General features: G+C 36.6%; 1 protein-coding gene across 2 annotated transcripts in view; it reads left to right on the top strand.

Moving 5' to 3' along the window:
- TM9SF3 (transmembrane 9 superfamily member 3) overlaps positions 1–16456 on the top strand; it is a 47077-nt gene that overhangs the window by 2733 nt on the left and 27888 nt on the right. The window contains exons 1-3 of one of the 2 annotated variants that reach the window (XM_010411646.4): positions 4983–5121; positions 5704–5899; positions 12348–12470. In XM_010411646.4, the coding sequence (XP_010409948.2) occupies positions 4996–5121; positions 5704–5899; positions 12348–12470 (445 nt within the window). In that variant the 5' untranslated portion in view covers positions 4983–4995. Of the gene's footprint in view, positions 1–4982; positions 5122–5703; positions 5900–12347; positions 12471–16456 lie in introns of those variants that run through there. The other variant, XM_039554163.1, reaches the window with a different exon arrangement.

Raw genomic sequence — 16456 nt, forward strand, 5'->3', positions numbered from 1 at the left:
ATTAGTCTTTGAAAATCACATCTGCCTTTCTTTGGAGTATGAATAGTATGAATACAATTGTAAGATAAAGACATGGGAATTTAAGATCAATAGTAAGTGAAGAGAAATTTTAGACACAGCATTTAAAATCTCCATTGTCTAAAGACAGTACAGCAGCATAACTTCAGACCACAACAGAACTCAGGAACTAACTTTCCAGTTAGTTCTTGTCTGTTGATTCTTTAACTTATTTTCATGCTTCAGAGCATGTCATGTACTTGCTCATTGCCTGTATTCTAATAATTGCAACATTTTTTGAGTTGTCCTATTATTTGTGGAAGTGATAGTATCAGTGTGGTACTGGTGGCCTTACCACAATGTATGCTGATCCTGCAGAAACAGGGCTGGGGGGGCTCCTGCCTGGCCTTTGCTTTCACATCTTCTGTTGCTAGACTTGTTGGAATTGATGATGAAATAGACAAACTGTAAAAGATTCTGAAATACCCCGTGGTTTTTGTTGCAGGAGAATGGTCTAGGGAGTAGGTAGCATTTTAATTTTAATGTTGCTTCAGTTTAATTGTCTGTGCTCTGTAAGCATGGAAATACATGAAAAACATTGAAAAAAAACCCAAACGCAGCCTATATGGTGTAGCAAAATTCCTAATTTATTATGGTGGAGAAAAGCATTTTTGCTTGACTTATACCCCTATGAAGTACATTAAAATCCTGAACATATCAGGCTTATTTAAAATTAGTATATTAGATCAGGAACTTTGTACAGTATATGAAAATTGTCAGTTAGAGAAACACTGTGCAAAACATTTCCGTGCATGTTAAATACTTATTTGCATATGAAGTTGTGTGCAGATGAGCAGCCTGATTCCTCTTTGAAGTTGTGTTTCCATTTTGAAGAGGTGAAATAAATGTCATGGAAGCAGGACGTGGTGTGCCTGAGCAATCTCGTGCATCTAGGAAGTGTAACAGTAAAAGTACTGCGTGTGCAGTAGATCAGCCTGTGCTGCCGGTACAGTTCTAGCCACATCTTGGTGAGGCCTACAATTCAGGGAGAAATGGAGAAGTGTTACTAGAAATAGCCTGCTGTGTCCAAAAGAGAGCATGAGGCTGAAATCCACAGTTTAATAAGGTTTGGATGTGAGCTGCAAACGTTGAGTATTATCACAGTGCTTGAAAGATAGAATATCTGTAAGATACTGAGGACAACAAGCCTTAGATATTACTTACCAGGTGAGTCTTGCTTGCTGCCTCTTGTATTTCTTGTCCTGCTTCTACAGCTTTGCTTTGCCAGTGACAGATAATGTTAGTCTTCTTTTTTCCCCTGAAAGATGTGCATTGTGGAGAGCGTCATTCCAGATTTCTATTTGAGAAAAGGAGTAAAATTGCATGTTTTCTGAAAGGAACTGTCTTGATTTGAATTTATTTTGCTGAATCATCACATGAAATTTGGCAGTTGTAATCTTCTTTTTGTCTCCATCTCTTTTTTTGCAAAGTGTTTTCCTGGTTTAAAGAGGAATATCAATAACCTGACAGTCTCGTATCTTTTTCTGCAACCTTTGGTATACTGACTTAATCTAGCCTTACTTGTTTTGTAGAAGAAATAGTCTATTTTAGGGTTACCATGCTAATTTCTACAGCTGTGCAAAGAAGACATAAAGTTGGTTTCCACACATGAGTGCCCTGTTGGGTAACAGGAAAGAAAGATGCCTGTGCTATACTGAAGGTAGTCTCAGTTTTGCTATACTTGAATCGTTTCTAAGCTGTATAGATGTATGGAAATTGTCTTGGTATTAAGCCTCAAAGTGGTGCACACCCCCAGTTTTTCACTAGTTGTATTACATGGAAGAGATGCACTCCTGGCCAGGTCAGATTGCACAAGCTTCCTGCCAGTTTAGTGTCCTGCAGGAAACTAGAGTGGACCCATCAATACCAGCAACAAGGAAGAACTACAGATTGGTTGGACGTGATTTTGGCTTGTACAGACACATCCGTGCAGCCCAGTGCTCTGAACAGGCAGCGTGACCATATTGTGCTGCTTTGGAACAGATGTCCTCAGCTGTGATGAGGGTTGGGGATGGTACGTAGTTGCACTTGAGGTGCAGGTTGGTCCTCCACCACATGGTTGGCATTACAGAAAAAAGTTCCTGAAGGTTTATCTCCCCTCAATCAGACTGTAACAGCTATGTTACAGTAGGTAACTTGCGTCGATGCTGAGACTTTTCAGGCTGCATCTATAAATATATCATTATATATTCCATATAGTTACTGAAATTACTGAGCTGATATTAAACTTAGTGCAGAAGAATATCCAAAGCTTACAGACATTTTTTCATAAATTACAGCAAGTGAAACATAAATAAAATTGTGTTTTGTAGTCTTTTCTCACATGTGGAAGTACTGAACTACGTGAATTGTAGCACCATGACCAAGTTGTTAAATGTTTGTGTCTGTGAATATAATTAGGATATCTGAGCTATATGCAGTATATTATCCCTTCATAGGAACCAAAACCAGAAGAGCTTGCTGAGATCTACCAGAGTACAGATTGCAGTATCTTATTTGTTGACCGTCTTTGCCTTGTCATTTAATATGTTCATCTTGGCTTATTTTATGTTCTCTCTCTCGTAGCATGACCTTTTTGCTGAGAGGTGTATTACATGTAAGCCTTCTCAAAACCTAGTGGTCCTCATAAAGTGATGGTACAGCCTCCTACAAGATACTCTAGTGCTTTGTCTTGCCTAAATAAGTTTTCCTTTGTGTTGGCATTGTTATTTGTTGTAGATGTTTTGATATTATGAAGGCACTAATGAAAAAGAAAACAAACCAAACAAAAACACCACTACCAAACCACCACAAACTTGAACTCTTTAATAGGGCTGTGTTCTTACTACCAAATTACCTTTCCACTAGGCTAAGAATGTAAGGATGAGATATGACATGTCACAGAAATGTATTTAAATGTGGAAGCTCATCTTTATAACTGAGAATGAGCAAAACCCAACATATGTAAGGAGAAGAAAATGTCCTTGAGTTTTTACTAGACACCACCCCCAAACTTAAGCTGAAGTTGCTTTAGTTGTTTTGCTTACTACAGCACTCTTGATTTGGGTGCACCTGATGGATGGCAAACGGCTGTGCTAAGGACTGCTGAGTGTGTGGTGTAGCCTGGGCTGGCTGAGGTGGTGTGTTTGTTTATGTAGCAGTCCTGAACAGATTTATATCGTGCTCTTCTGGGGTGACTGTGAGAAAGGAGGAAGTAATAAATGCAGAGTGAATTCTTTACATTTGATCTGGCTCTTTTGCTCTCTAGAGCAGGCTGATGGCATCTTGGAGTCATTGTGGGAAAAACTTGTAAGCCCTGAAGAGGGACTAAACACCATGCAGATAAGAGACAATTTGATATTGCAGATGTTGTAATTACTATTTAGTTACATTGGTAGATCAGAAAATATAGCAAGATTTTGCATATTATGTTCTTAATCTGTTAGTTTCTGCTTCTTCTGTCACTTCTGGTATGGTTCCAAAAACTTGGAGGTCCCAGCTCAGTATGAAGCATGTCAGAAACAAGCAGCTAAGTAAAGCAGTGGTCAGTGCTTTCTTTATTCAGGCACTGTCAAAGATGTCACAGACCTAAGGATGTTGTCATATTCTATTACTGAAGGCTGAACAGAGACATAGGTCAACTCACATGTAAGCTGTTTGGTACAAGTAGTGCTAAAGTGGGCTCTTGACAAGTTAAGACCATTTTGAGAAAGGGCTGGAAATATGTTCTGCAGCTGTTAGAGGAAGAAACAGAAGACATGGTAGACGTAACAGGCTAGGAAGAGATACAGACCAGCTTGTCCCGTGCTCCCTTGGCAAGAGCTAGAGGCAGATTTGAAGTGCAGATTCCACTGTCTGCTTCTGCAGCTGAGGGGGTTGGAACTGTGATTTTGCTTTCTTTCTGTTTTCTTTCCCAACTTTCTTTGGACAACTGTGCTGCACTGGTATAACCTTTTTGGTTGCTGGCAGAGAGCAGGAATGTTATTTTCTCTTACTGTGTTGTTTACTTTTTCTTTGATCCTTCTTAGATATTCTTTACCTGTCAAAAATGTTCTGAAGTGTGTACTTTGCAAAGGGGCAGGTTTGTGAAACTGATAAGTGTTTGGTCTCTGCTGCAGCTCAGAATGAAATTAGTAAGATATTTTAAGTTTCTTGTTGGAAATCACTCACATAAGAGGCTAGAATGACCCTTGTACATCTTTTGTAAACAAACAAGATGAGCCTTTAATTGAGATGGCATGTTAGTTTAAAGGGATTAAATTATTTTCCAAAGCATGTTTGTTTAAATCCTTGAGTTAACTTTAAACACCTCATATGAAGAATTTTTTGCATTCTGCATGTACCTAATTATTTCTGCATTAACCTCTTGGTATGACTGTGGTTGTTCAGAATAAATGGAGTTGAAGAATCTTTGTTCATTTGTTAAAAAGGGAGACACAGTACCGTATTCAGTATTTCAGCTGTGCACTATGTAATAGTTGTATCTAATTAACTTTTTACTTTCTTTTCTTCTCCAAGATGTTCTGTGTCTGTATTTTGGTCTTATAATAGTACTTTATACTTCTGTACCTAAAAAAATTCAGGACCTATACAGTGATTTGCTTTCATATGGATATAGTTATAAGTAGGTAGGTTTTTTATGCATTAGAAGTTACATTGCTGTCCCTGTCCCTCTTGTTCTGTTGAAATTATAGGTGAAGAAGTTGTATTGGGTGAGAGGTTTTGTGTAGTAATAGGTAAATCTGATACCTCATCCAGATGCATACAGATGTAATGCAAGTTACTATTTCAGATCACATAATTTTCCTGAATTTATCAGTATTTGAATACTGATAGATTAATGACTTTAAGTACTTTTTTTGTTATTCAGACATAAAAAGGGCTTGAAAAAAAAATACTGGCTCCTAGACAAGGAATATGTTTTCCTGGATAACAGTAGCTGTGGAAAGTGAAGAGTGAATGTTCCCAGAGGGAATTTCATGGCAGCCACCAGACTTCTTGCTGTTCTGTTTTTTCTCTGTGAGAATGTTAGAAATGCATCAAAATACAGTTCTTCTGTGTGTCTTTGGCTCTTGGCTACTGCAGGTATGCAACAGTTTAATTTTAGTGCTTCCTGTGAGGCATTGTGCTCTTCTGGGAATTTTGAATGCAATTTATATCCTTGCTAAAATGAAAGGGAGCTGCATTTTAGGAAAATACAGTATGTCTGTCAGTGTGGGTAGAATGCCTGACTTCTTTGCGAAGATCTTGTTTAACAAAGACCTTAATTTGGTGTTTCCTTTCTTTCAGTTGAGATAAGCAGAGTTTTGCTTTTAATTGATCTATGTTTTCACAAAATTAGTAAAAGCTTATTTATTTTCAAGACTCATGCTTCTTTCCACTTCTGCTCATTGCATCTTCTATGTCTTTTTAAATCCCTCTTGTCTGATACTTCACTGATAGGCTCTAAGAAACTGTATGATCAATTTGGCTTTTTTTTCTAAGAAAGCAGGCTGAACATTTTATCCTAGAATCCCTGTCATGCAAAGACAAAAATGCTCAGCTGTCTTTAAGTGTAACTTTTGCCTGTGATTGATTAACTGCCCTTCTAGTTAATATGAATGAGAGCTTCTTGAACATTTTTATTCTGCTGGGCTTCTCATCTAACTCAATAACTTTATCTTTCAGTACCAAGATAAAGAGGAAGTTGTTCTATGGATGAATACTGTAGGACCCTACCACAATCGCCAAGAAACATACAAATACTTCTCTCTCCCCTTCTGTGTGGGATCAAAAAAAAGCATCAGCCATTACCATGAAACCCTAGGGGAAGCACTTCAAGGAGTTGAATTGGAGTTTAGTGGTCTTGACATCAAATTTAAAGGTAAGCAATTCAAAGTGCATTTAGTCACTTAAAAAAAATACACAAACTCTTCAAACTTGATCTTTTAATGAGAAGAACTGAAATTTTGTTGCTGCTAGAAACTGAGTGTATTTTTTATTGTTGTTTGGTACACCCTGCAAGGTTGTGTACTACCATTAGCTTTTGAGTTTACAGTGAAATTTCCGTCTATGTGCCCTTGAAGGAGTATGCTTGCAGCAGATATGTGCTTCTGAAGTAACTGATATCATTTTACAAAGTAAAACTAAGTTTTCTGCGTATGAATGTTTAAATAGGTACTGGAATTAATATTCTGGAATTATCAATTCTGAAGATGTAATTTTTTCCTGTGATGTTGAATACTTGCAAATCTATATTTGAATACAATATTTGAATACAAATTGAATACTTGCAAATACTACCTTGCAAAGAGGTAGCAAGGGCTCAACATCTCAAAGTTCCACCTCAACACAAAGATGATTGTGTCCTTCTGGTTACTGTCTATTTCAAAATAACTTTGACAAATACCTTTATATATTGTCTCAAACTCATTATATGCCAGTCAGGATGGAGCAGGATGAAGCTGGTCTGGTTTTTTTTTTCCTGTTGTTTCCTGTCCTCACCATCTTGCTGTAATAAATATTCCAGAGAAAACATTTAACTTCTTCCGCAAATATATTTCCTGATATTAAGGCCTGAGTCTTCTATTGCATAATTTCTCTGTGTGTGTCCTTTCAGATATCTGTGGCTAGTAATTGCAGAACTTCAAATATTTAACAGATTATTTTTGCCTCTTGAATTTTAACATTTATAAATTTAATTCAATTTGTGTTTCTGTGTATCTTTTTTTCCAGAACACTGCACTTCATTGCATCACTAGTGCTTAACTGGATGGACAACTTAAACATAGTATCTCATCTGAGCATTTACAGTCAGATGGGATTTAGCTTTTGTAAGCTGTAAAAGTTTTATCCAAAATTGGACGTATGCAAAATAAGAGACCTGATGATGTTTTTGGTAGCAGTAGGATAAGTTGAATAAAAGATTTTTAGAAAGTTTGTTAATACCTTAAATTCTTCATAATTTTTAAATTTGCATTTAGGATAGCATTGCCACATTAAAGGAGTTTGGAGTTGAATCTTTCCTTTTAAGAAACGTGCAGTATGTGTACAAACACTGGAACACAGTCCCCACTACTGGTTTGTAACACTTGTAGCATGCTGCAAATTTTACTCAATGTGGGAGAAATAGTTTCCTTGTCAAACTTCATAGAATGTCCTCAGAAACACAAAATGGAAAGAAGAGTGAAGGCAACTGGCAACAATTCAACACAGTGGTGAAGATTAATAAAACTTCTATTATCAGAATATGGTAAATGTTCGTTTCGACAGCCAATTCAATGTGTAATTTTTACTTCAAGTACCCCAACTTTACAAAGAGATTCTTTCATTCCTGTGACAAATGCACTCTCTAGGTGCAGCACCAAATTGAAAAGACTAGATGGTTTGTGAGCTGATGTTCACTGCTATGATGTAGCCAATGCACAGAATTTTTAAAAATTTAGTTATTGTTACTAACATCTTGAACCTTAGTATATATTGATAATCTGTATTGGACCTGCAGTGACTTGAACTCTCAACCAAAGTGGCTGCAGGTCAGATGTTTTTTATAAAGCAGATGGTACATGGTAGCTGGTTGATTACTAAGTATGTGTACATGATGTGTGAAACTGTACGTGTACATGCATTTCTAGATTTTTCTCTTGCAGTCTTCTATCCTCTGGATAGCAGATGAAGACAATAATCTCTTTGCTGTTAACTGTCATCCAGCAGCTTCTGCATCAGGAGCTGTTTCAGTATTTCTGGCAGTGGTCCATGAAGTGAAATCTATGAATGGCAGTCAAGTCTATTTTACTATCCTTATTCTGCTGTTAAAAGTATTAAAATAGTCTTTTTTCCAAATTTCAGAGCAACAAGTATAAATTAATTGTAACAGTAATTATTAGTATTTAACATGAAAGTAGTATTTAATATGAAATTATGTAAAATTTGTGTAATCCAAATCCCCTTGATATACAGGTTTTTAAAGGAAAGAAGTAGAGCAGAAGATTGCAATGTGAGATTCATTTTTTTAGAGGCTTAAAAGCTGTCATGAACCCAGTACAATTTATATCCAATTTATGTGTTGTAAAATTTGGATTTTATAGACCAGTCCTTAAAGTTCAGCATTTGTATAGGCAATTGTTTTCCAGTTTGATTATTGAAATGTGATGGTAGCTCACTTTTTGAGTTTTTCAGTGACATTTTAAAGGTAGACCTTGTTATTGCTGAAGTGGTGTTTACTTTTTTTTTTTTTTTTCTTGTAACTAGATTATATCAGTGAAATTGAAATAATTTTTTTTTAATGAATAAGTTTTATCTCAGTGTGATTGATGCATGCTTCAACTCTGCACCAGTGGTCCAGAAGTTGCTGCAATTAAATTGAAACAGGGCTGTTGGTGTTTTTGTGGGTGGTCTGTGTTTTTTGGTTGGTTTTTGTTTTCCTTTTTGTTAACAGACAGAGGCTTGGTTTGGTTCCAATAGATTCGTGTGTTTTTAAGTAAAAGATACAGCTTCAAGGACTGTTGAGTATCTAAAATCTGCAGCTGAAATAATTAAGATAATAAGTTATAAACTTGCACAGATTTTCTTCATGAATATGTGAATCATATCTGAGTTAACAGGCATCTGTGCTTTTCTTTATGTGCATTTGGCATTATGCTAAGATTAACAGTTACAGGCATTTCTTTCTCTTTAAATGAGTATTTTATGAGTTTACAAAATTAAATTAGATTTGAACTTCATACTTTATGTTTTTATCCTCTGAAGTGAGTAAAGGGGAAATACAATTGTTCTAATAAATTTGCTTCTGTAATAAAAAACAATTCCCTTCTCAACACTGTTTGACTGGACAGCAGTAGCAGGTAAAGGTTCATCGTATTCAAAGAATTGTTTAGGCTACAGCTGTTATTAGCTGAAGTACTAAACTGTGTAAGTAAAACTGGCAGTTGAATCAGTAGGTATTGCTTGTGTTTTTGAACTAGAATAAAGAAATTATGATTTTGCAGAAATGTGCCCTTCTGAGAGTGAAGGTTTCCACTTAAACTCTCATAGTGGTGACTGGTGGGGCAAATCTACAGTGTATTCAAGTCTCCCTGAAGTAGTGTTTCTTGTATTTAAGTGTGGCCTCTGAAAGGACACATGCAGTCATACAAGATAGCTGGATTTTCCTTCTGTTACAGTATGAGCAATGTTGTTCTTATATCACAGGTGTGAAGTCTGTATAAATACCTGTGTGAAGAAAGTAATGAATTATTAACATACACTTACATTGTAATATAAACTTTAAGTTTTCAGTTGACTTAATTACCTTGTCAAGCTAAATCTAGGATAGTAATGCTTTTTAATTAATATGACAAGTTTTTTACTCAAGTATTTGAGTGACATCTTCTGTTACACGAGACCTAGGAAATTATTAAATATATTGAACATTGGGATTACAGCAACTTCAATTTGAAAATTTTGGTGTTACCATACAGTGCCATTAGAGAAGATGAATTGAAAGAGGAACAGGATGTTTTAACAGAATTGCATTTTGCACTTCTTCAGAAATGTTACTAAATGACCATATTTCTAATGGAGAATTCTTCGCCCAAACTTCATTCTGCAACGCCTCTAGAATATATGGCAGCCATCCAGGATGACATTTAGTGTTGTCAGATATAATGAAGTTTAATATGGTTCACATACTTGAATAAAACCCCATTGATCTGACTGTTCATAGGAAATTTGAAATCTGGCTGAGCACACTTGCTTTACTAATGAGTCATGCTTTCATGCTTTTAAAAAACTTCCTGAATGTGCTACTGATGTTACTGAAGCTTTATTACAAAGCAGATATTACCTCTTTGACATCCCTGATGCAGATGCAACACATAACCTGCCTTTAACTTCAGTCTCCTCTTAGATACACACCCAGCCATAACTTGGATAAGAATTCTCTAACATAAAAAAACTTTAGATCTGGTAAAGCTGTAATGAAGTAGACATCGGGTTCCCCAGCCACCAAATGCTGTTCTAAGCTTCTTTCATTTAGTAATTTAACACAGTGGATTTAAGCTTGACCACCTAATCCTGTCCTGTAACTAAATGACAGCTTCAGCTGTCAGTGGCTGGAGAAAGGAGCACATGACTTCATTCACTTGTTTTAGGGGGAGGTGAGAGGAACTGTACAGTGCAGTATGGCTGAGGGTGACATAATAGTCCCTATGTAATGTCATGCCTGTGTTTTGCAAGAATTGAATGAGATTGTTTCTAATGATAACGCTGGGGTTTTATGTGTGTGCCCTGGAGCAACTTGTAACAGAATTAATCCAGATTTGATTATACTATCTCTGTGATGTCTTCTGGTATTCTGAATGCTGGGAGTAAGATCTATAAAAATGGGTGAAGACAGATTTTTTCGTGGCACAGTGCTATCTGCAGACTGGTGTCAATGCAGTCATTTCACTTCAAATGATATTTCAAAGTCTTTTTTTTTTTAACAGCAGCAAACCTCACTGTTTATATCCTAAAGCATTATATGCAGAATGGCTCATTTCAGTTAGTCAAACTGAAAAAATTCCACAGTCTGAAAGCCCCTGGAGTAATTTAGAGTAGGTTGCAGTCCTAACCTACCTGTGCTGGTACCGCTGTGAACCAGAGTCACCTAAAGCCAGCCTGCCCCCCCCATAACACTTACCCAAAACAGGCTTCTTGCTTTGGCATTGGGAAATGCTTTATTTAACAGCCTCTATCAGTTTCTCTTTTACCTGTGTTTTAATTCACAACATATTTTCATTTGACCTGTGTGTTGAACAATCCTTTAAGTCAAAAAATGTAGTATTAGAAAGGTGTTATCCTTTATTTGAATATAGTATGACAGTGAAGTGCCAAATATTTTGGAAAGAATCCGTACTTAGCAACAAATCCAGAAAATAATGATTCTGGGGTTTGTGGGTTGGCTTCTTTTTTGTCCTTTTAATTAATGTCAAGACAATTAAAAAATCTGTTAAAATGAAAAAGTGTCAAGCAGAGGCATTTTGGGGGTGGGAGGAAACATAGTCCAAAAAGTATAGGATCCAGCTCAGTAGAGGTGTAAGTGCAAACTTGAATTTGTACGTCTGTTTCAGCTGTGGTGCCAACTTTAATGGCTTCCCTCTCTTGAATGTACCAGTATGGGCCCTGAAAATGTTGTCCATGCACTAAAAGTCTTCTTGGTGCATTTGTTGACTTGAATGGTTTTGTTATTCTCTTTTTTTCTCCAGAAAAAAAGTTTTGTTGAGCAGATGTACTTGACGTATTTTGATTTTTGTTGTTATTAGAGAAATTATGTTTTGTGTTCTGTTTATCTAAATATTCTGCTTGCCTTTGCTTTTTCTGTGCAGGTGATTTGATTCTCCTTTTAAGCTTTATATTGTAGTTAGTGTATAGAAGAAAGTAAGCTGAATTTTGATACAGATTAGAGCTGTACTTAGGGCATAAATTAATTTTATCTACTAAAATGGGTCCTCAATTCCAGTGATGACAAAAAAGAGGAGAGGAGAAGATGGAATTCTTTACTTGTACTGTGTTTCACTATTTGTAGCGTGAAAACAATTACTAAGATGTAGATGAGGGACCTTGTGTCTGAATCTGTTGCTCTCTGAAGTCCTGTAAATATGCCCTTTTGTCTTTCTTCACTTGAAAAGGAAACATTAGTGAAGGAAACTGGAATGCAAAAGAATGGCTGCTAACAGTATAACTTAGGAACTGTAGATGGGGAAGAATAGCTTTCTGGCTGAAGGAGGTGGATTTTCAAATGCAGCCTCTTGTACATTCTTTGCATTAGTCCTATTTTTGTCGTCTCTCTTTTTTTTTTTTTCTATCTTTACTCTGATTGCTTTGTTTCTCCCTTAGTGGTAGTTTCTTCAAAATTGCTGAGAACTTTAAAAAGTTTTAAGGTTTTTTTACAAACACTATTCCTAGTCAGTGAGGCTGACTATACTAAAATAGAGAGATAATGTTGTAAACAATTTTAGGTATTTGTTAATAATTTCATACCTCTTGTTAAAGAGGTCTCATCATCTGTTCAGGTGAATCTGCCATCAGCTTTTGTACCTTAATTTAGTGTGGGTGAAGCAGCAAAAGGATACTGTGAAACCTTTCCTTATCCGATATGTTGGAAGCTTCTGCATGCAGAAGTGTAGATTTCTGTAAACAATCATGTATTTGCTTTAGTGGTTCCTTTTAAAGTGTCCTTTTTGGTTACCTACTTGAGGATAGCCAAGACAGCTTGGAGACTTCAGCAATGTCCATTCCCCCATTTGCATGGTTTGCCTTCACTTTGAGCTAGTTCATGAATAAATCTTTAATTGTGGTTTAATTTTTTGCAGATGATGTAATGCAGACTACTTACTGTGAAGTTGACTTGGACAAGGGAAGAAGAGATGCATTTGTGTATGCTATCAAAAATCACTATTGGTACCAGATGTATATTGATGACTTGCCAATATGGGGTGAGTGATATTATGCATTAATAACTGGATTACACCTACTCAAGTCCTGTTCTGGTGGGTTCCATGGAGTCATTTAATGACTAAGCTTCATTACAAGAATTTCACAAGAATATAAAACTTGCATGCAAGTCAAATTCACAAGAATAGGAAACGAAGTAATAGAGGACATAGTCTTAAGCTGCACCAGAGGAAGGTTAGGTTGAACATTAGGAAGAATTTCTTCACAGAAAGGGTGATTAGATATTGGAATGGGCTGCCCAGGGAGGTGGTGGAGTCACCATCCCTGAAGGTGTTTAAGGAAAGACTGCATGTGGCACTCACTGCCATGGTCTAGTTGACATGGTGGTGTTAGGTCATAGGTTGGACTCAGTGATCTCAGAGGTCTTTTCCAACCTAATCAATTCTGTGTGATTCTGTGTGGAATAAGTTGGAGCATTATTGCATTGAAAGAACAGTAGAACGGCTGTACTAGTGAATTACAAAAACAGTGAAAAGCTATTCTGTTTCTCAAGCCCTGATTAAATAACAGTAAGCTCTTAGGTTTAAACTTGTTCAAATGTTCAAGTGAGTGGTATTTAGATAGGTTACACATAAGGTTCGTGTTACTGTGATCCTGAATAACAGGTTTCATAAAATTATTTCAGAATTTAAAATTTATTTTGCTACTTTATTACTAATGCAAAAGCTGTTTGGTTTACTTTTATGGTAATTTAGTGGCTGTTAACAGCGTTGCTTTGTAGTCTGTGTTTATATGGAGTTTTATTTTACTTGTTCTTTTAAATTTCTCCTCTCCTCTTAGTTCTCAAAATTTCTTTTGCTGAATATTATTAATCTGGGCTAAGAAGTGCTTGTGTCTTGAATAAAAATGTGTGTATCTTTAGTGCCATTGTCTCCTAAGGTCTCTGTGTTTTGTTGCTCCCTCATAACCTGTGATCATATAACTAGTAAAGAGTGCTCTGCAGATTACACTTTGCACCGATAGCAATCAAACAAACTCCCCAAGGCCTAATCTCCCTGTCGGTAGATATAAACTGAAAGGAAATGAAAAACAGCCATGAAATGTTTTGGTAAGGTAAGGTCTTGGTTGCCTGTGTTCCATGAAAGAGGTAAACCTGCCCAAACTAAACAAAATGCCACAACACATAGAAAAACGCAGTTCAAGTCATGTGAGAAAAGTTCTTTGATAGCTGGTATGAATATTGCTATCCATCATTCATTCGTTTTGACACAAAGGGTGCCTTTTTTTAGTCCTGTAATTTTAATTGGTTTTAGAAAATGTCTGTCTGATGAACATGGCAGAAATATTAACACTTTATTTATTTATTTATTATCTATCTGGTCGCCAGGAAGGTCTGGGTTTTTTTGGTTTTGTTTTAATGTGTCTGTTTTCAAGAGATACCATTATCATGCCTGAGGAGAAGTACTTAGGTATTGATTTTGTTCTTTTCAGCTGATTTTCTTATTGTGTGTGATGGCTCTGTAGCAGGACTTGGAGTAGACCTGAATTACTTGGTGTGGCCTTTACTGTACTACTTGTGCACTTGCTGGTAGGCTGTTTAAAAGCATGCATGACTGACAGTTGTTGCTATAATATTTTTTATGGCTTTGGCCTTTCAGCAAAAGACCAATGAATTATTTTTCTAGACTAGTGACAGGTGTGTAGGCTTTGAATTGCCCAGGGATGATGGATGCTAAGCTGACTTTTTGGAATCCTATGTGACTAACAAGTCTTGGAGGCTTTGTTTTTTAGGATTGATTTTTCTGGTCATGTTTCATCATCTAAAATGCCAAAGAACAAACATACATACTAAATCTCCTATACACTGACAAATTTTATGCTCTCAGCTAAAAATCTGTTTTCCTGTGATTTCAGTGTTTTTAATGTTCCCCAGTAGTATCCTTTTTATGCACAAGAAGTCAGCTAACAAACATGTAGAATCTGGGTATCATCTTTCTAAGAAATTAAGAAGCTGGTTTTGACAGTTGAGAACCAGGATTTCAAGCTGTGATACATAATAGCTGACTGCAGCATCATAAGTACTGCTAATATTATGTAAGGATATAACCTGACATCAGGTGTGAAAGCAAGCGATGCTGACAGTTTTGGTCTGTGTCTCCTGAGGGTTAGGTAAAACTAGCAGGACTGCAGATTGGTCAATCTTAGCCTGACTTTTATTCAAAAAAATTAATCAGCTCTTGGTAGGGGGCTGAGAAAGCAGTTGATGCACCTGAACCAATCAAAAGTGTTTATCTGTAAGTCTGAATGAATCTTTTGGACCTTTGTGTTCCCAGTACAGTGGAGAAAACTGTGAATATAGCTGACCTGCAATAATTTTGGTTTTCCTGGGTCTCTGTCCAACAACAGAAATGTTTCAGGCTCTGAGGGCTGCTTAAAACTTAAAGCACTGAGACTTTTGCTGCTCACTGAACAGTTTTCATTTTAAGTATTTCTGGTTTGAATATGGCATGAATGATACCGTACACATGCCTCAGCCAGCTTGCTGGTGCCTTTCAGTGTGTTGTACAGACTTGTCTAGTACCACGTAATGTGGTGGCAGGTAGAGAGACTAAAGAAAGCAAGTATCTTTTGCTCGATTGTCTTTTTATAGCTGTAACTATTTCTAAATAGTTACTTAATGTCAGTAATTATAAAGAAGAAAACCATTAGGACTGTTTAAGATAATGTGGGTGTAAGAACTTAAGTAGTTATGACAGCATCTCAGAAATACTCTGAATACTGAGAAGGGGTTTTTTGGTTTTATGAAGAAAGTGTCCAGAATTGGTTACCCTCAGTTTGCATTAAAAATAGCTTGTGCTGAGTGACTTTTTTTGTTACTGTGTGAGGGCTGTCATGTTGATCCACTTTATTTGGATTACCTATCTTGAGAACCTTACTAGCCAGCATGTATTGTATATACTGTATCACCCAATATCCTATTTTTTTCATTGTTGATTCACATCTTGTAGCTGGATTAAACCAAAATTTTGTTCCCTAAATGTAGATGGGTAGAGTCCTTTTTTAGTGCTACCAAAAGAAAGCTATCTCCGAAGAGTTTAAAAGAAAAGGATTCAGATGGTGCTAAGGCGTGCTGAGAATTCTAGGCAACTTCTCTTTAATTCTATTCTTAAAGCAGACCATTCACTTCTCTGGGCTCATCCAGATGTATTCACGGCACTCCTCCTGTCTCCTGGCAAACTTTAGTTAAGTTCATCCTTTATGTTCTTTATGGTTTTCCACCTTGCTAAGGCTCACTGGTATCATTAATTCTTAAAATTCTCCTGAGAAGTCCTCAAAATACCCTGTAAGGAGTACTCTATTTTCCGTAAAGACTAGGCATAAATTAACCTTTATTAACTGCTGATAATTGAGGGTAATGACATCAAACTGCTGTTTGATGGCTCTGGAAGGTTTATACTATTTTCTAACCTGAAAAAGGCAACCAGATCTTTTTAAGTGCCTCCAGAAAAAATTATTCCATTTTATATTTTTTCCTGAATTGCTGTCCCACAGTGGCACAAGAGATTAGCTTTGGTTGTTCCAGGACATTCCCTAAGTATGTGGAGCACTGTGTTAGTTCATTCTTTCAGTGAGGGATTGATCAAAATGTTCTTTAAGTAGTTTAGAGGTCTGTGTTGTCATGGTTCTGGATACTACCATGGGAACACATGGCATGCCAGGCGCCAGGCTATATGGTGGAGGCACGAACTGACACGTGTTTCATGTGGATGGCATATACAAGGCAATCCTGACTTATGAGCATGAGTAAAAAACTTGACATAAAAAACACAGATGATGCACAAAGGGCTTTCCTTCATGTAGCTGGTGGTTTGTGATAGCCTGTTCCATATCCTTTGCCTAATTGTTGTCCCATTCTCCCTCCACCCTTGTATACCTTGAGTGCTGCTTTTATTGTGACTTTCTGTCCTGTATATTTTGTATGTGATCTTTGATCTTGACATCGAAGATGACAACCTGTAGCCTGTGA

The sequence above is a fragment of the Corvus cornix genome, chromosome 6, assembly GCF_000738735.6.
Source record: "Corvus cornix cornix isolate S_Up_H32 chromosome 6, ASM73873v5, whole genome shotgun sequence".
Taxonomy (NCBI): domain Eukaryota; kingdom Metazoa; phylum Chordata; class Aves; order Passeriformes; family Corvidae; genus Corvus; species Corvus cornix.